This window comes from Silurus aristotelis (genome assembly GCF_946808225.1).
Source record: "Silurus aristotelis genome assembly, chromosome: 17".
Taxonomy (NCBI): domain Eukaryota; kingdom Metazoa; phylum Chordata; class Actinopteri; order Siluriformes; family Siluridae; genus Silurus; species Silurus aristotelis.
In genome coordinates, this window is record NC_139590.1 from 7,146,976 (window position 1) to 7,167,151 (window position 20,176).

Sequence of the window (20,176 nt, forward strand, 5' to 3'; positions counted from 1 at the left end):
ATTAGTATTTGTTATCCAAAGATATATCACTGTATTTCAACTCCTTTCTAGGAGTTGAAATCTACCATTAGCTAATGATAATAAATTTGTAACACAAGCGTACTTTATAAAGGGTATCATAATGTTATATTAGCTAGGACTATTTTTGTTTCTTGATAGTTAACTGGGTATGACCTCCATGTCTAATGGGGATCACACAGGCCATCCACAAATAGGAGAAGCCATATAATGTCATCTTCTATAGATCTGTATTAGATTTATTTTCCACCCTAGACTGCCACAAGTTATTTAACCCTAACTGAATAGTGAATAGCTTCTCATTTCTTAAACAACCATGTAGGAAGACAAATCCTGTGGTCGTGGAAAAGATGTTAATCTGTTTCTGAAGAGTCAAATGAATGGCATGCATCAAGCAAACATCTAAGGATATTGCTGAAACTACAAAAATTGGGTTAAGAACTGTCCAACTCATTATTAAAACCTGGAAGGATTGGGGGGAACCATCATCTTCGAGGAAAAAATGTAGTCAAGAAAAATATTGAATGATTGTGATAAAATCGTTAAAAAACAACAACAGTAGAGCTCATGGCTATGTTTAATAGTGAAAATAAGAGCATTTCCACACACACACACACACACACACACACACACACACACACACACACACACACACACACACACACACAGAGCGAAATAAATTTAAGGGATTGGGAATAAACAGCTGTGTAGCCTTAAGAAAGCCACTTATCATTGAGGCTAACTGAAAAAAAAAGCTTCAATTTGCTAAAGAGCATAAAGATTGAACTCTGGAGCAATGGAAGATGGTCATGTGGTCTGATGAGTCTGCACTGTCCCTGTTCCAGAGTGATTTGGATCATGGTAAGAAAAGAGGTCGGTGAACTTATGCACCCATGTGCTCACCATACAAGCCTGTGGGGGCAGTGCTATGTTCTGGGGTTGCTGCAGTTGGGCAGGTCTCTAGGTTTAGCAACGTTATGTGCCCAAAGAATAAGGTGAGCTGACTACCTGAATATACTGAATGACCAGGTTATCCCAGCAATGGATTTTTTTCTTCCCTGATCGCATTAGCATATTCCGAGATGAAAATATCAGGATTCATCAGGCTCAAATTGTGAAAGAGTGGTTCAGAAAGCATGCATGAGACATAATTTTCACACATGGATTGGCCACCAGAGTTTAGACCTTAACCCCGTTAAGAATCTTTGGTATGTGGTGGAGAAGACTTTGCACAGTGTTCCGACTCGCCCCTCATCAATACAAGATATTTTTGAAAAATTACTGCAACTCTGGATGGGAATAAATGTTGTGATATTGCAGAAGCTTATCGAAACAATGCCATGTAGTCGTAATCGCTAAAGCGTAAAAGCTAAAGGCGGTCCAACAGAATATTAGTGTCTTTTTTTTGGACGGGCATTGTACATTAGCTTATACTATCCTCATATTGAGATGAGTGACAGCTCTGCATACATACTTATATTTTATAGCACCTTTCCCTCCTACTTTTTTTCCTGTTTTTGTTCTGAATATTGCTCCTGAGGTTTTAGTTTTCCTGGTGGTTAGGATGAGGCGCTCTCACCGCTGGAGCCCGGATTCGTTCCCCGGTCAGGGAACCAACCCCAGCCACTTTCAGTGCCGGTCCCAAGCCCGGATAAATGGGGAGGGTTGCGTTAGCAAGGGCATCCAGCGTAAAAACATGTGCCAAGTCAAACGTGCGGAGGATCCGCTGTGGCGACCTCTAACGGGAGAAGCCGAAAGAAATCATTGCTCCTGAGGTTTTAGACCTTTTTTTGTCAACTGTAATGTTAATTTGGATTCAGCTCTTTTTACTGACCTGGACTCCCTGGATGCCTATGTCGCCTAATCTGCCAAGCTGCAATCAAAACAAGTTTAAAACAGAGCGCACACTCGACCCTGATTGGTGGCTTGCTGTGTGATTGACCAGTTAAGTTTTAATTAACTGATAAATAAAAAAGGAACGACTAATTTTGCCAATTGTAGTTGAGTGAAAAGATATTTGTCTTAAAATGTAATGAAGTTAAAGTAAAAGCCCCCCAAATAGAAATAATTGAGTAAAAATGTACTTAAGTACAGTAACGAGGTACATTTACTTTGTTACTGTCCACCACTCTACTAGACTAGAACATTTTTTTTTTTTTTACATTTAAACATCCAATAAAATTGAAAGGTTTACTATGTTGGTGAAAAGTCATACTGTATTTGTGATGTATTATCTACACTCCAATTAAGCATTCTGGTGATTTAGGTGTGACTGACTGATTGGTTAATGAAATGGCAGATAACAGCACAGTCTACTAAACTACAGAGGGCAAAGCCATTCATCTTTTAGATAAAGTGATCCGTGTTTAGTGTCTGTTGCATACACAATCAAACACAGTGACCAGACAAAATATTGAAAGGTTCTTTTAGTGATCAACACACAAGGCAGCTCCAAGCCATATCTAGATCACCTACTGTTAATGTAATAAAGGAAAAGCAGTTTTAAATAAAAACACAGGGTTACATTTTTGAGCTAGAACATTGGAGCCCAGTGTGGCAGTTCACTTAAAAATAATACAAATTGACACCATGTTAATGGAAAGAACACACAAAATAATATTTAAATATATATATATATAAAAAAAAAGGCATAATGAGTATGTAAGTTTCAGTAATTTCACGAGTGATACCTAATGGGCACTTCCTGTTTGTGTACCTAATACGTCTCTTAAGATCAAATAAAGGTTTCGAGTTTATGTCTATATCCCAATATTTGTTCAAATATGTTTACAAATGCAGCACTGTGGTCCTTTCTAACATTTCTATTGTATGTCTCTGTATATGGTGGAAAGGCAATAAAGCTTACTTAAACTTGGTTGCATAACCATTACTTGCTATCATTAGCAGTAAAATAAATACAGTTCTAAGGTTAAGCTAAGGTTTTTATGAAATTGATATAACCCAGGGTATATTATCTAAATGTTAAAACCTAGTACTTTTCTAGAACTGGATTGTCTTCCATGACCATTCTTACTTAGAGACATACAACTTTATAAATGATAAGCACATAGTTTATCATTAGAGTTTGATCAGTATATAAAAGTTCAACCATCTGAACTTTAATAACAAATTAGTACACCCATGCTTTAATTGAACATACAATTCCAGATTTGGTCCTCTGTTTGCGGTTAAATTAACCTTCACTCTTCTGGGAATACTGTCCTCTAGATTTTCGATGTTAGTTGAGGAGGCCCGGGGTTTTAGTCCACAATCCAGTTCATCCCAAAATTGTTCAGTGGGGTTGAGCTCAGAGTTCCATGTAAGAAAGTTAAGTTCTTCCAGTCCAATAAAAAAAGTGAAGGGAAATCTATAACATACAATGACATTGTAGATAACTGCGTGCTTCCAAATTTATAGCAACCATTTGGGTAAGACTGTTTGATGGTCAAATATCAACAGTTTTGCCAAAACATTATGTATTTTGAGATGTTATATAGTAGTACTTGTCAACTTGGCAAAATATATTTTTTGCCTTTAAGCTGAAAGCATCTGATTCTGTTACATATGTATAGAAAAACAGTATTCAAATACATTTTTACTATTGTAATCAGCATGAGCAAAAGCTTCTTGATCTGTTTAGAGGAAATTTGCAAGTTTCAAGTTTTAATCAACTTAACTGATCTCTGTAAACACGTACATATCTAAATGTACAATAAAAGACACATGGACCAGACAGGCTTGGGCCCCGTTTAGCTTTTTTTTTTTATTATTATAATTGTTTTGCTTTAACTTGTTTTAGTATATAGGGCGCTTACAATTCAACAAACTAATTCAAGTTTGTATTAAAATAATATTGAATTAAATGGCCAATAGTGACACCTGATCACTATGTGGGTCTTCCCCTAAACAGTTGGTACAAATGTTGGATGCATACAATTTGTATAGGATGTCTTTGAATGCTGTAACATTGAAAATTCTCCCGTTTCTAGAACTAATTCCAGGCCAAAAAAAAAAACATCTTGATAAATGCACCTGTAAACAAAGTTAGATCCATGAAGAAATGTTTTGCCAAAGCCGGAGTGAAAGTACTTTAGCAGCCTGCAAAGATCCCTGACCTTGGATACACAATACTTAAATATAACTGGAAAACTGAGCACCTAGATTTCTCTCCTAAAATCCCTGACAATGCTCTTTATGCTCTTGTAGATGAACAAGCACAGATCCTCACAGCTGAGTTTCAAAATTTAGTAGAAAGCATTCCCAAAAGACTGGAGGCAGTTAGAGAGGCAAAACAGGACAACATACTAATATTACAAAAATGTTGAATGGGATGCTCAGAATGGGATGCCTACTTTTAAAGAGTTTAAGTTCCTCAGCCTCAAGTTACTTTGGAGGTTTTGTTAGATAAGAACAAATGGAAAACACTGTACATACATGTGTGCATCATAGATTAACTGAATAAATGCACAGTGGTAAAATGTAAATAAATCAATCAATTTAGTAATTCAGAGTAAGGTGTTCTGTGCCGTGGCTATTTTAACAGCCACTTATTTAAATTAGACCAGCGTGTTCTAAGGGTGGCAAAAAGAAGGGCAAAAAAGTACAGGGTGCAAGCTTAAAAGAAAAAAACAAACAAACAAAAACAAAAAAACAAACAAAAAGGCTATTGATGAACAAGTATGTACTATGAGACATCATAACAAAACTGAAGATTGTAACAAGAGGGAACGCATGTGACATTGATAATTGTTTCCATTTAGGTCAAGGCTAGCTGTTCTACATGAGTTGATTATGGAAGACTAGTTTGGACAAGCAACAGAACACAAAGAAAAGTGAAATCTTTGAACCGTTATTATTTAAGGTAATGGACAAGCAGACAAGCTGCTTTATCTTTACAAGCAACGATCACATTCAACATGTGAAATAAAAAAAAAAAGTTTCTCGTAAAAGCGAAAAAAGTTCCTTGTTAGACTAATTTTGCTGTTTTGAACATATATGTTAAATCTTTGATGTGACATTCAATATAGTTTGTACACTATAAGCAGCAAAGTAAGGATTGGTCTCGTTTCTACATAGGGTGGAATATGATATGTTAGAAGTTCAGAATATTGTCTCTAGTGACAAACTGGCCTGTCTTGATATACAAATAGATCTGTTTTATTCCACTGATATTGATTAACTGACATTACAAATCTGGCTCATACAATACGAACAAGGTAATGAGAATATGCAAAGACAGGGAGGGGGAGGGAAAAAACAATAACTTCATAAAGAATAGTGCAGATAAACATGCTGAGATACATCATACAACACACATGGAATGTTCCTGAACATAACTAAAAGAAAGAATTAAAACACATAAGAGGATAGTTCTTAGGCACAGATTTAGCGTAGTCTACAATGCTATAGCAGTTTCCACAAAGAAGCTAACAGTGATATTTAGTCCAGGACTAGGCTTAATCGGTGTCAAGACAAAAAAAGAAAAACCCCACTAAAATGGTCCACAGATTGTGCTTCCTCATTCCCTTTCACTGGTCCTCCAGTTCTGCTCTCCGGTAAGTGGTGAGTGCTATGTGTCTACTTTTTGTTTTTATGAGGAGTAGAGAACACCGCTTCACCTTTACACAGTATATGTGCAGCAAAAAAAAAAAAAAAAAAAAAAAAAAAAAAAAAAAAAAAAAGGCTAGTACATATGTTTTATATGAAAGCACAGAGATGAAGTGTTACACATGAAGGAGATGATGAAAACACTGCTATGTGAGCAGGGTCACCAGGCACACTATAACCATACACAAACCGATACCACAGTAAGAGGATCTTTTTAGATACACATGTATTCCAGTTTCACAATACCCATGAGGTCTGATGGATACGCTTTAAGACTCAGTGGAACAAATGGAATGATCAGAAGTCTCATGTCCAAGCATCATTACTACTGCACAACCATTAAGATGCCACATGGGATAGAATGATAGCTACACCTAGCGACAGGCTGCAAAAAAGTCAGAAAAGAAAAAAAGGTTCTCATTGTCATGGCAAGTGAGGAATGATTGACATGGCTAGGAATGTCTTTTTTCACGAAGTGCTATAAAGTAGCCTTGAAAAAAAAATTCAGAGGTCTGTTTGGGTGTGAATGTGTCATTAAGACGTTAAGTGCCACTTGTGACAGCACCTCTCCAAGACTGAAAAACAAGACAAGGTAGACAGCCAAGACAGCAAGAACTAAGAGGGAGCAGAGAGAAACAGAGCAGGTCAAGCAAGACACGGGTATACACCATGTGTATGTATGTCTACACTATAGCATTGTGCAAGTGAATTTTTGTACGCATGTGTTTTGCATGAGTTATCGGCATAGATGGCGTTAATAAGAAAGCAGAAATAAGGAAAAGAAAATAGCTCTTAAAACATGGAATGGCACTGGGCCTCCTGTTATCCATTTCTCTCTATCTCTCTCATTCCCTTTCTCTCCATCTCCCTCTATCTCCTTCTTGTTTACTTTTTTTTAAATGGCCTCTACATAGTTAGCAGGCAGCATGCCCTGCTGACCAGTACGTTCCACTCTCCCATACATCCATCCTTCATCGATTGGCTGCACGTCTACAATCACATCCCCGTCTAGGAATGACACTTCATCCTCATCAGCTGCTGCGTAGTCATACACTGCTCGGTAACGTTTCTGGAAACAGGCAAATGCGCACACGTATTAATATCGTTTCTATCACATATTTTGAACTGAAGCTATTGACCTGCAATGTGCACTGCTGAAACATGACTGAATAATAAAAATAACAACTTGCAACTTGAAATACATTTTTAGGTTCATATTGAAGGACCAGAAATGTCAAGACTAACAGAAGTCTGAGAAGAAAATACTGCCTTCATAGTATCATATTAAAATCTAAAACGGGGAAACTTTCTAGGCCCTGAGCAGAATAAAGAAAAGCATTTGTATTCATGCTGAATCATTTAGAGAACTGAACTGCTCTGTCTGATCGATAGAGATCTTGAAAGAGTTCCAAAGACCTTTGTGTTTGTGCATGTGTGTAATAAACTACCCCAGAGCTGGGCGGAGGAGCTGCCGCAGCTTGGCGCACCGGTTCTGGCTCATAGTGGTAGTTCTGCGATGCAGCCGGGGGTTGGTATGCTGGGGAAAAAAGAAAGATTGAGAGAGAAAAGCAGAACGTGTAACAGTTTGTACCTCCTTTGCAATGAAAATCAGGTTCAATGCCATATAGAAGCCCAAACATCCCAATTAGTGATGAATGTGTTTGGTAAGAATGAAGGATTGTGTATACCTGGAGTTGTGTTATGTTGAGGTGGTGGATGGGGAACTTCTCCTCCCATTTTACTCTTCTCAAAATCCTCATGATATTTAATCTACAAAATACATAAAACACATGCAACTGAACAGCACCTGAATAAGAGATCCACACTGTTTAACTGTAGCAGGTACTTAGGGTAAAACCCCAAGACAAAGCTACTGTTAAAAGATCTTTACACTGTCATCTGAATCCCACAAATGGGAGACCAAGGTCTATTCTTAAGTCTATTTATATTAATAGGTAACAAATAATAAACCACCAGATTAATCAGAACAGAAAGAATGGAGGTTTTTTTAGTAGAGGCATGCTTATATCCAACTATTCATTCCAGTTTGCAGCAAGAAGCTGTAACTATCCATCAGCCCTATTTAAGGTTTGTCATGTACTATTTGCATGTACAATTCAAGCAGTTGATAAAACTTAATATGCTGATTAAAAGTCAAAGGAACCACTACAGCCATACTCTAAACTGCTCTTTATTATCTGCAATTTGTGCATCAGTGTTGGATGAAGTCTCAGTCCTACAGAACATGAGATATTTGCTGCTCCTAAGCATAATGGGCATCTCATATGTCTGTTTCAGCTGACCTCGTTGCTTTCTCAAATGACACAGCAAAGCAGTGCTGAAAACAGGGCCGAAATGTTGACCTTAGAAGAGGAAAAATAAAGATCTTTTGAAGAGCCTTTATCAACAGCATCAGCCATGTTAGTATTCCTCTCCTTCTTCTAAGCCTCTCATCATATTTATCATTTCGTCTGTATCCATATTACATGCTTCTTCAATCAAGAAATCAGAAGAGCAAGATCATTTTGGCATATTACTATTATAAAAGTTCATTTAATGTTATTTTGAAACATGCCAATGTTGTGTAACTTAGTTTACCTAAAAGAAATTAGACATTTTTTTGCTGTCAATTCTTTAATCACAACATTAATTATGACTTATTCTAAAACACTTTTTTCATCATTATTGTTTATTATTGTCAATTCCAAATGTCTTCTACACTATTGCCTTTGCCATTCAATTTGCATTCTATGCTCTTATGAACGAGTTTTGCCATACTTTGTTTCTACATAGAATACTACAATACGTTTCTTTAAACATGGATTTTAAACTCCATTTCCTCCCTCAAGAAAGTAGGAAATAACCAAATGCCTTGGCACCACACAGTTTTAGCCATGTGTCTGGCAGGGCAAGGTTAAACTGCTTTGTAACTGCTTTGCAAGTTTAGCAAATCTTAAACCTTAAATCTTATATCGGAGGAGACTGTGTATGAGTCTATAAGACAATGTCTAGTATGTCTTTGACCTACGTTGCTGATCTGGTCTTGTGTTTTCTTAATTCTCTGCATCTCCGGTGTGTCAGCTACAACACTGAAGCCTTTTCCTTTGCTCTTCTCAAACTCCTCCTTGTAGAGCACCTGCAATATACACACATTTAACATTTAGAAGTAACAGACTATGTATTATTTTTTTATATAAATATTTGGTAGTTTTTCCTTTGAAACCTAAAAAAAATGTTTGGATAAAATAGATTATATAATGCAATCTGATTGAGGGCTTATTTATTTATTGAGAAATCTTTGAACGGAGTAATGTGGATATGTTAAGGAATTGTATGGAAAATTCTGGGATTTAATGATATGAAGCTGAAACATAATTAACCACAGAAATGAACAAAAAACAACGTTGTCTTGACATATACAGTATCTCACAAAAGCGAGTACACCCCTTACATTTCAGCAACCATTTTAGTATATCTTCTCAAAGGGCAATACTATAGATGTGAAACTTGCATATATTTTAGAGCAGTCAATGTGCAGCTTCAAGTCAAGCCAAAAAGCTTTTATTGTCTTTTCAATCATGTATAGCTGACGCAGTACACAGTGAATGAGACAACATATCTCCAGAATCCTGGTGCTAACTAAATGCAGAAAATCCAAACTAGTGACAAACTACAGGTAAAAACTGTATGTTTTACCAAGCTTTAGTAATGCCAGAACTGTTTTAGTGTCCCTTCGACATAAATTAAACAAGTAAAAAAGTTACCTTTAATTATTTGCTACATAAAAAAAAACAGGTAAGACTATTGGTCAAAAACACCACAACCATAATGTGCCTGCTAAATGTTTAGAAACAGCTAAGTCTTTTATAGTTTTTGAGACACATAAACCTTCTTTTTGTTTACATGCAACAAATGAGGTCAAAGGCAAAAGCACTGGGCAGTGACTGAGTGGAAAAAAGTTCTGTAGACGGATTAGTTCAAATGTGACGTTTTTTGGCTCTAACATAAGAACTTATATAAGATTAAACACCATGTAATTTTGTCTGGACTGCAGCTGATTGGAACCAACTTCACCAAACAACAAGACGATGACCTGAAGCATACATCCAATCTTTGTAAGCGCTATTTAGAAAGCAAACAACTGGCTACAGTGTTATCAGGGAATGACCCAGCTAAAATCCTATTAAAATGCTCTGGGCTGAACTGGATTACAAGGTCAAAAAGAAATATCCAACTAGTGAAAAACACTTCTGGCAAGTTACAAGAGGCAGGGCAAAGTATTTTAGCCGAATTTTTAGAGAAACTAACAGATGTCAAGAGTGTGTAAAGCGTTTAAGGATAAGATAGGTTAAGAAAGGATGACATTAAATTACCTAGTTTGCTGCATATAAACAAAAAAACATGCACGTGTCTCTCTAAAATGATAAGACAGTGTATTCAAACCTGTGACAGGCCCTGTATTATATTTAATACAAGATCCATCTCTTTACCCTCTTAAATCCCCCAACCAAGTATATCAGATCAATAGGGAATGCTGTCCAGACTTCAGTAACAAACACTGACTAAAAGATTCACACACTTAAGTTTCAGCTAGCCATCACACATTTTTGAGCAGTGATCGTTCCAGCCAATGTTCCTTCTCATTTTAAGTCTCTCCGATTAAAAAGTGTTTGAAATCAAAAATAAGTCCTGCCATTTTTGACACAGACTAGGCTAAACAAAGAAGGAGAAATGAATCATCAGTCTGTTACCCAGACTAATAATAGTGGGAGAACTATGAAGTTGTCTTTTGTCAAATGTAACAAAATCTGACAGGAATCTTGATCTGTCGCTTTGTTAAAAACCTTATATATGAAACATAAAAAAAGACAATAAGTGTCCTTCAGGATACTGAGATAAATACAATATTTAAATAATGACAATACACAGACACTTTATATACTGCCAACACACTGACTTAATATAGTGACATTACAGTATTAGTGTCTGGGTGTGGACAGAGAAAACAGAAAAAGAAAAACCTTGATTTAGCTTTAACAACATTCAGCGCATACAGCAAAGAAAAAAAAATCCCTTTCTTAGAATAGTCTTCATCTGGCTGATGTTCCAAGGTATGTGACTGTATCTATATGCATCACTAAATTGATGGCTAGAAGGAAAATGTCTGTGTGTGTTACCTGGCTCTGCATCTTGCTCTGCTGTTTCAGGCGTAAATTTTCTGGAGTGTCAGCAACACTCGTGAATGACGTTTTCGGGTAGTGTCTGTAACACACAGCTTAGAATTAGCCATTATTTAAAACCTGCAATTGCACTTCCAGTCACAGTCATTCATTCCAGAGAGCAATTAGAAATCAGCCTAAATTATTTCAAACTACCCATATTTCTACTCAGCACAAGTAAGGTAAAACTATGGGTTAGGATTGCTTAATAAAGGCCCAGTTTGAAAAACATGTAGGCAATAAAGTGTAAATAAAATACACAGAAAAACTGATTGCAAATAACCACTCAGACTGAATAATCCACCAAGCATATGAATTTACATTTTCAATACAATTTTGCGAAAACTATATTTGGAACAGTGTACTAAGCCATAGATGTGTCCTCAGGAAGCATTTAATGCATCTGAATCGTTGATACCATCATGGTCTAATTGCAAAAACTTATTTTCTGTGTAGGCAGGACATACATTTGTAGAAGTATTTAATAAAAAATTTAAGTAACGTAAAGTTAAAGGTCGATGTACACTTTCTGTTGTATATGTGAAATAAAAGCATTGTTAAAGTCTGTGTTGTGCAATAAAGAATGCACATACTTTAGGCAACCTTGTGACACCGTTTGCAATTGAGTAAAGTAATGTTTCATATCAAACTGCATACTTGTGTGCTATTCTAAATTTTTATTAAGTACTACTGATGAAATTTTTACTATTACAGTTCTGATTACTTTGGATTCTTAAAAACCTTAAAAAGCCTGTTTTGAGTTCCAGTTTTCTAAATAAACATTTACCAATCCAGAAAATGTAGTGAGGGTTTTTGATTTGAAATGGAGATTATGACTATCACACCGACAGTTTACGGTTTTAAAGAAAGACTACGTTTGTGCGAGTATATCGCTGTGCATCAAATTCCTAAACCTTACAGTTTAACTTGAAAACCAAGAATGGATGTTTTGGTTATGACGTGCAAATTCTTTGAATGGCATTTTTTAAGTCAACCAGATTTACATAAGATACGCAAATGAGAATGTGAACAATGCAATGAAAATGTTTTATCACTAATTTATTTGCATTTTTTTTTTGTTATATTATTATTCAGTGTCCTTAATACCAAGCTGCAAAAAGCACAAAACACTTTAATAATTCTCCAAAAATTACATTGATCCGAATATGACAACAATAAAATAAAACAACAGAAACGTACAAAAAAACATTAGGAAGTTACAAGGTTACTGCTGATTTTGCCAAACATCCATGTTGACACCATAAACAGGAAATCACTTAATGTTTTACACAAATGGGAACAGACAACTTGTAGATACTTACGCATTGCAGTATGGTTTCTTATCAAAGCCTTTATAGTTCTTCATGTTTAGAGTCATCTTGCATACCTCACAGCTGAAACATCCTTTATGCCAGAACTAAGAAAGGGGGGTAAATAAAAAAAAGTAAATATGTAAGCAATTAAAACCAACCTCCATAGCTCTATAAGTAAGTTCACTAATGCAGCAAACGATGTGCAGTGTATATAGAAGCAACCTTACACCCCATGGTTCAGTAATGAATATACACATAAAAAACTGATCATTTAAATAACCGAGGGTAAAAATATAAAGAGTCATTATTTTTATTTCATAATAAAAGATTATGAAGGATCTCACTCTATTGCCACCAAACCAACTGTCTAAACTATCTCTGGATATGTCCCTGTTTAAAAATGTAATAAATAAAAGAAGTGAAAAAAGACAGAACAGGTTTTTTTTAATATACACTTTTAGTGTGAGAAATCACTAGCATAATTTTTTTTTTTTTTTTTTTGTTACAGCCAAAAAAAAAAAAACCTACATGGTTAAAGTGGGAAAAAAAGGGGAGGGGGATGTAGGACTACCAATCACCAAAACACACTGGATGTTCAGCGGTTTATAGTGAATTGTGCCACTTCTTGGGTGAGAATTACTGAACCGACAATAGACAAAAGTGTCTGCAGTGAGTCCAGGTCAAAAGTTGGACTTTAATATTTAGCTTTCCGAGTCACTACTGACTTTGGGAGGGTTTAAAGATAACAGAGGGGGGAAAAACTGTACCTTTTAAACTACATACCACTTGACTGACCATTTATGCACAGTTAGCATGCAGAGAGCTAGAACTTTCTTTTCTAATAATATTGACTAAGTGAAAGTGTGAAATTGCACATATTGCTAAACAAAACCAAAAAATAAAACCCACATCAAAATAGCTTTGTGATACTAGGTTTTGCAATACACGCCATAAATCATGTTTATATTTGCTAACAATATTCTACAGATCTGCAACAACACATGATATAAACCTGTGACTTATTAAAATATAATCAAACAAATAAAGTCAGAAACGCAAGTGGGAGAATGCAACAACTAGTACAAAATCTATGCATCTACATCCAACCTATATCTATATCTTTCAAATTAACCATTCTTTGCATTTGCATATTCAGTGCAAACAATTTACATCTAAATAATGAATGTAATAAAGCTCTGAGTGCAAAATGCTGCATGCCCAATATATCAGGCAACCTATTCAGCTGCCACATCCAGAGCTGCTCGTGGGACCTTAAACAAGACCCTTAAAATCTCATTTGTAAGATAATTGTAACATAAGTGCATATGACAAATGCTGTAAATGTACAACAAACAAATGAAGACAAAGATCTGGTACAAAATTGCTTTACTGTAGCTGTAGTGTATTTTCTGACCTTTTTAATAAAATATCATTGATTCTTAGACTTTATATGACTTTACCGGACACATGAACACCTTAACCCACTGAACACTTTTAAAATGAATTAAAACACAGGGTACCCCTCAACCATCATCAGTGCCTGATTGCATGAACACCCTTGTGGCTAAACAAGCTAATCTCCACAACCACAAACCAAAAACTAGTTGAAAGCCTCCACCGAAAAGTAAATGTTACTACAACAGCAAAGTGTAAAGAAAATTTAAAACAGTATGTTTAATAAGCATAAATGATTTTAAACACTAACACTTTTAGCTGAATACTGTATGTTCCTTATTATAGACAAGATTGATAATGAGAAGTCAGATGAAATGGCATAGATATCTAAAGGGCCACTCCCCAAAGCATTTCCTGAAAGCATCTAGAAGCGTCGAACAGAGAAGGCGGAGGTGTTTCTTCCCTGCGTTTTTTTTTTTTTTACCAATTCACTTTGGGGTGTTTTTTTTTTTTTTTTTTTTTTTTTTAAATGCAATTTGAAAGTCAACTCAAAGAATCATTACAGCACAGTGTTTTGTTGCAAGTGCACATGCATATATTTAATCATTTCATCAAATAGAATTTTATAACACTTTAACCACTGATTTTACATTATGATTTTATCAGCCAGTGTTCCTGTACAGATGAACTGTTTAATGATACGGGGAACTAACTAGTCTAATATCTACCAAGATATGATGTAGGATGAGAAATTGTTCTATAGTTTACACCGGACTATAAAAGAGCTGCTCCTCTGATCACAGACTCACTTCTGTGGAATATCTGAAGTGATAACTCACTGCTGCTGTATTTCTGAGGCTCGCTCCCTCTGCAAAATAAGAATTAACCTCCATCCTTTTAATCTACAGGATTATCTGCTGCTTTTATTTGGGAACTTCTTAAACATTAGTAAGGGTTCAAGTCTTATTAGCGATTTAAACATAAATTATGCTTTTTAATATGAACAATTAATAACTTTGAAAGTTAAATAGATGGCTCAGTTGAAGCTGGTCTGTCATCCATGCCAGATTTTACATGCAATTATGTTAACCATTGGTACACAACAGGTCAATAAATCCCTGAGACTGAGATACTGCCTGAAAGACCTTTCACTAAATCACATTTAAAAGGTTACTTGCAAAAGGTCACTATCTCTCCTATACATTTTCTTTCATTTCATTTTGGTGACGTTATTAACATCACATAATCAGACTTACGGTCAAGGTAGCCGATTAGTCAATAAAGTTCTTTAAATGATTTATTTAGAAACCATATGAATCATTTATCCTCTATAAGAATATAGGTGGAACTAAGCTTTCTCCAAGGTCACCAAAATACAACAGCACATTACATCTTGTCTGAACGCTTTCTTTAATTGTAAATGTCACACAATAAAGTAAACGTTTTGAAATTGTTACATCTGTCTTGTATAAAACACTTCTATATGGTCCTTTTTAGAAGTGTAAATACATGACTGGTGAATCAAATTGAAAATGGAAACTAATATCCAGCCAGTTGATATAGTGGCCTAATCCACACTAACAGATGCGATTTAAGACACGTTTTAATGTATTGGTCACACCAGTGTTTTTAGTTTCAAAATGTTTTAAAAATCCACAATGGAATGTGTTAATAACAGAAAATTTGCCATGAACACTAGGTATCTAACAAACTACCCGTGGGTTATTTCCATTATTATTATTTTTATTATAATTATTATTTTGACAACATGAACCTAATATATGCTTCATTATTATATTGTCATGTTTACAGATCACATGACAATTATATGACAAGATTTTATTTAAAAATATATATATTATTCCTATGACGTTTCCATTCACATCATTGAAAAGCAAAAACAAACACCCAAATTATTGTGGACTGAACCAGAAACCATATTAAAAAGTTTTTTCATCCTAAACTTTTGCATTTGCCTTGTATTCCCCACCCTGTGTAATACTTGGTAATTAAATAATCTCTTACTCCTTCGATATCACCACTGAGTAATCGCATGTGGGAGGCTTTTTTTTTTTTTTTTTTTTTTTTTTTACCTCTTTAAACTGCATTTTCTTCTTAGGAGGCCCCAGTGGTCATGATTCATGATTACTCTGATTCACGATTAGCTGCTCTGTCAGAGAGCAATTGATTTTCTCAGTTTTTTTTTCTGGTTCATAGAACACATCACCTGAGGCCTTAAAAGTATGTTAAAAAGAATTCTAATAATAAAACAATATAAGAAATCACTACATCTCATAGCTTCATTCGTTTAAAATAATTGGAAACTGGTACAAAATACATTTTAGAAATATTAGACAAAGACAAAAATGTTCCCAAAATGCTATATTTCCAAAGTGAGACATAATACGATATGCATAAAACCTGAGACCTTCAACAGTCACACATATAAGTCACTTTGTACAAAAAAATCTGAATGATAATGTTACCAAGTTTGCACAAAATTCTGCAAGATCCCTAAACAAATTGTATACAAAATGCATACATTTTGTAGAAACAAATGGGACGTGGTGTAAAATCTTCTGCTCTCGATTAACAGAGTAAAGCAGTGTTTTTCACCATGTAAATCACCCCCTAACACTTGACATGGATTTACAGATACTGTACTGTACATGGAGCCAAGCCATTTAGTTAGTGTTTTCTTTCCTTTCAGTTCAGTCTTAAACTATTGCAATGGCCTGCAACTGAGCTGGCTTTTCCTAATGTTGCCAAAACCGTCCTGATCTCTTTGCATATACAAATAAGTCTTGTTATCCCATAAGAAAAGTGCATGTGGTTTATATCTGGGGTATTGGTTAATGAATGATCGTATGTTGTGTGTACTAAAGGCGTACCACAACAAACGATGGAATTGAGGAAGAGAAATCGGCCAGATGTTTTGTAACATGCCGAAAGCAGCAAAATTAAAAGCTCGTAATTTGACAAGTGTTGATGTCAAAGGACTTCGTTTGAAGTGCAGGGACAGTGTGACACGTCAGATTAGTCCACTGCTGCTCCAGCACTACGGAGGAGGCCGTGTGCGCGTACACGCACGCACACAGGGACACGGGCGCGCCCCCGCTCTAACGTCCTCGGTTTAGCTTTACCTATTACAGAAGTGACTCGCAAATCAGCGTTACTTGTCTAGGAAGGTAAACGTGCATTTGGGTAACGCCAAATGATCGAGCACGAAGACAAATTGCAAAGGGGGGGGGGGGGGGTGGAAACGTGTAGCTAGCAACCCTCGGTCACAGCGACCATAACAAGCTACTTAGCATTAGCTAGCTTACTAACTGGTTCCGCTTCCGTTCCAACCGAAATGAAGGAAAATAAAGCCCACTCAAAAAAAAGAAATGCGATTCAAGAACATGTTAAAATCGGTGAAATTGTGGCGTGTTCATAGTTCACTTAGCTTACTACATTCAGGTTAGCTTACCTTGTCAAGGCAATTCACTTTTTCCGTAGGATACACGACTCGGTTACATCTACTGCACAGCGGATTCATTTTTGAAATAGATTGGTCGGGGGAAAAGACTCAAACCCGACGGTGTTACTTCGTGATGGGGTGTGTGAGATTCAGGCAGGTTATCCGAGCAAGGAAAGGGGGAGAAAAAACCCAGTGCAGGCGGCGGCTTGTGATGTTTTGCACCGCTGTCTGTCACAACCGAACGAGCAGACGCGCGCGGAAGCGCGGGCACGACGCCACTCTATTCTGCGCACCGCGTTCCCGCGCGGAGACGGAGCTGTGCGGGCGCGCGCTCGGGTCTTTTAAAATAATACGTTAAAATAAAACTCCTCATATATGGAAACTCGGCGGATGGGCCTAATGGATTGTATGAATAAATAGAATTTTAAGTGAAACTACGTAAAAAAAAAAACCCAGTTCAATGATATCTACACGTATTTTAGATTTCCATCTTTCATCAGCTACTTAAATACTTTAGCCGGCTTTCCATCCAATCGGGGGTATAGCTCAGTGGTAGAGCATTTGACTGCAGATCAAGAGGTCCCCGGTTCAAATCCGGGTGCCCCCTCTCTACCTTTTTTGACAAATTTCCCAGATAATTATTTTTTTCTATGAAAACCACAATTAACATTCAAATGTCAACACAAACATGTGTTAAAAGATTTCTCAGGTTACTCGTTGTAAGCCGTATGTGACGTATTTAACATCACAAACTCCATACGCACTAAGAATGTAGATGTTAAAGTGACTCAGAGATGAACAGATGACTAGTTGAATGGTTAACCAGAGATGGGCAATAACAAAGTACAAATACTTCGTTTCTGTACTTAAATAGATTTTTCTGGTATCAGTACTTTATTTCATTTTGATTTTGGACAACTTTTTATTAATACATTTTTTTTTACACAAATATCAGTACTTTTTTATAAATACTTTGTACATTTGCCAACCAGGCTGTTACTTTATCATACTACAAGCATATTACGTGCCCTACCAGATACAAAAACATTTTGGACCACTTCTACACCACAATAAAGGATGCATATAGCAACATCTGCAGAGCTGCTTTAGGACTCTCTGATCACTGACTGGTTCATCTTCTACATACATTCAGGCAAAAACTTAAATCTGCTAAGCCTGTAGTAAAGACTAAAAAGGTAGACACAATGAAACAGGGCAGGCATTACAAGCCTGTTTTTACTTTTAAAGCTGCTACTTCTGATCTGGATGAGCTCACAGACTCAGTAACTCAGTAGCTTCTGTAGTCTTAATGACTACAGACCTATTGCCCTAACATCTGTGTTCATAATGTAATTTGAGAGCCGGTGTTGGCTTATTTGAAGGACATCACCGGACCCTTGTTGGACCCCCTACAGTTTGCTTACAGAGTAAACAGGTCTGTAAATAATGCAGTAAACATAGACAGACATACATACAGACATACATACAGATAGATAGATAGATAGATAGATAGATAGATAGATAGATAGATAGATAGATAGATAGATAGATAGATAGATAGATAGATAGATAGATAGATATTTTCATTGCATAGAACAGGTACACAGCAACAAAATGCAGTCTACAAGAAGTGCATAAAGTAGTAATTGTGTAAATAGTATATGCACAGCATGTAATTAATATATTATTTATATAATAAATATATAAATAAGCTGAATAAACAAGTCCACTAATATATATATATATATATATATAATATATATATATATATATATATATATATATATATATATATATATATATATATATATATATATATATATATATATATATATATAAATGTGTAATATTAGGCAGAATGTACAATAAGGTATATATACATACACATTAATAAAATAGTGCAGTGTATGTAAGGCACAATATGTGTAGAGTATCACAAATACAATATGTAATATGTACATTGTATGTACAACTGTACAGAAGTTACATACAGTGTTTTATGCCATGTTTATACAGTGATCTAAAGGTGTAGTGTAAAGTTCAGTAGGGTGATGGTGGATGAAAAAAAAATGTCCCTGAACCTGGTTCTAGTGCGCATGTTCCTGTAGCTCCTTCTTGAAGGAAGGAGGTGAAACAGTTTGTGACTGGGATGTGGAGTCCTTAATGATGTTGTGAGCTCTGCGCCAGACATCTGCTGTGGTGAAGAAGGTGCTGCACTTTATCCTCTAACATCTGGACAAATTGGGGACTTATGCAAGGATCCTGTTTGCGCACTTCAGTTCAGCCTTCAAAACCATTATCCCAACACTTTTACAATGTGTTAATTTTTGAATTTTATTTATCATTAAAAAAGTGCAACTGGAAGCTTCTGTGACCAAAACAAATTCCTTGTATATGCAAACCTATTGACAATAAAGCTCTTTTTGATTCTTTCTGATTCTGATTCTTTCTTATTTAGTTTTAATCTTTTTGTCACAATCAATAATTTCTCTTATCATTACCCAGCTTTTTCAACCTTCTACTGGTGTATCATTTCCTGGCTATCACACACCACAGACGTAGGAAAAAGGAACGAAGCAAAGCCAGTACATACAATACAAGTACAAGTTTATCGCTAGAAGTAAAAAGTCAAATGCAATGAGACCATTCAATTAAATTTTCAATTACATTTTCTATAAAATACCCCAGTATAATCATGACAGTACTGAATCAGGTGTAAATTATTAAACAATATCAGCAAACAGCAGCAGATGGCGGCAGAAAGCCTGAGTTTATAGATAAGATTTGATTCCTGTCGTGAGTGATGAATAAACAAAAATCACCAAATCACAATATCTCACAAAGTTTTTTCCCCCATCGCATACCCTTTACATCGCATATCCTATAACATTTGGAAATATCTATTTTCATCCAATAAACACAATTCAACAAGTGTCCATTTACTGCAGCCATAGCTGCGCAGGCCACATACATCATCTCTAGCAAAAGCATTAATATTAATTTCATAATTTCAACTAACCCCAGGTATTCTGTGCATTTTTTCTGTGAATTTGTATTTAATAGGAAAGCAAATAGTATGTTTTTGTGCAAATTTTACAGGAAAGAAAATGCAAAAGCATACATTTTTGAGGAAAAAGTTTTAACACATGGTTTGAATTGTT

The 20,176-nt window shown here is 35.7% G+C and overlaps 1 protein-coding gene and 1 long non-coding RNA gene across 2 annotated transcripts; one reads left to right on the plus strand and one right to left on the minus strand.

Moving 5' to 3' along the window:
* The first annotated feature begins 3 nt into the window (after window positions 1–3).
* On the plus strand, window positions 4–5,716 carry LOC310740591. Its single transcript, XR_014537685.1, has 2 exons — window positions 4–1,558; window positions 1,794–5,716. It is a non-coding gene; the product is annotated as an uncharacterized lncRNA (long non-coding RNA).
* On the minus strand, window positions 5,154–17,312 carry lasp1 (LIM and SH3 protein 1). The gene is made up of 7 exons (XM_083567431.1): window positions 17,025–17,312; window positions 12,167–12,261; window positions 10,803–10,887; window positions 8,654–8,761; window positions 7,314–7,395; window positions 7,074–7,162; window positions 5,154–6,694 (listed from the first exon to the last, which is right to left on the minus strand). Exons 1-7 carry the CDS (start codon window positions 17,091–17,093, stop codon window positions 6,521–6,523), a joined length of 702 nt encoding a protein of 233 aa, XP_083423557.1. The 5' UTR covers window positions 17,094–17,312; the 3' UTR covers window positions 5,154–6,520.
* Between the last annotated feature and the right edge of the window lie 2,864 nt (window positions 17,313–20,176).

Excerpts from the sequence above, each read along its gene's own strand:
- lasp1 (XM_083567431.1), bottom strand. The coding sequence starts at position 17,093 with ATGAATCCGCTGTGCAGTAGATGTAACCGAGTCGTGTATCCTACGGAA. Across the intron at positions 10,888-12,166 it reads AAGAAACCATACTGCAATGC|ACACTACCCGAAAACGTCAT; the intron begins GTAAGTATCTAC and ends TGTGTGTTACAG. Across the intron at positions 8,762-10,802 it reads AGAGCAAGATGCAGAGCCAG|GTGCTCTACAAGGAGGAGTT; the intron begins GTAACACACACA and ends TGTATATTGCAG.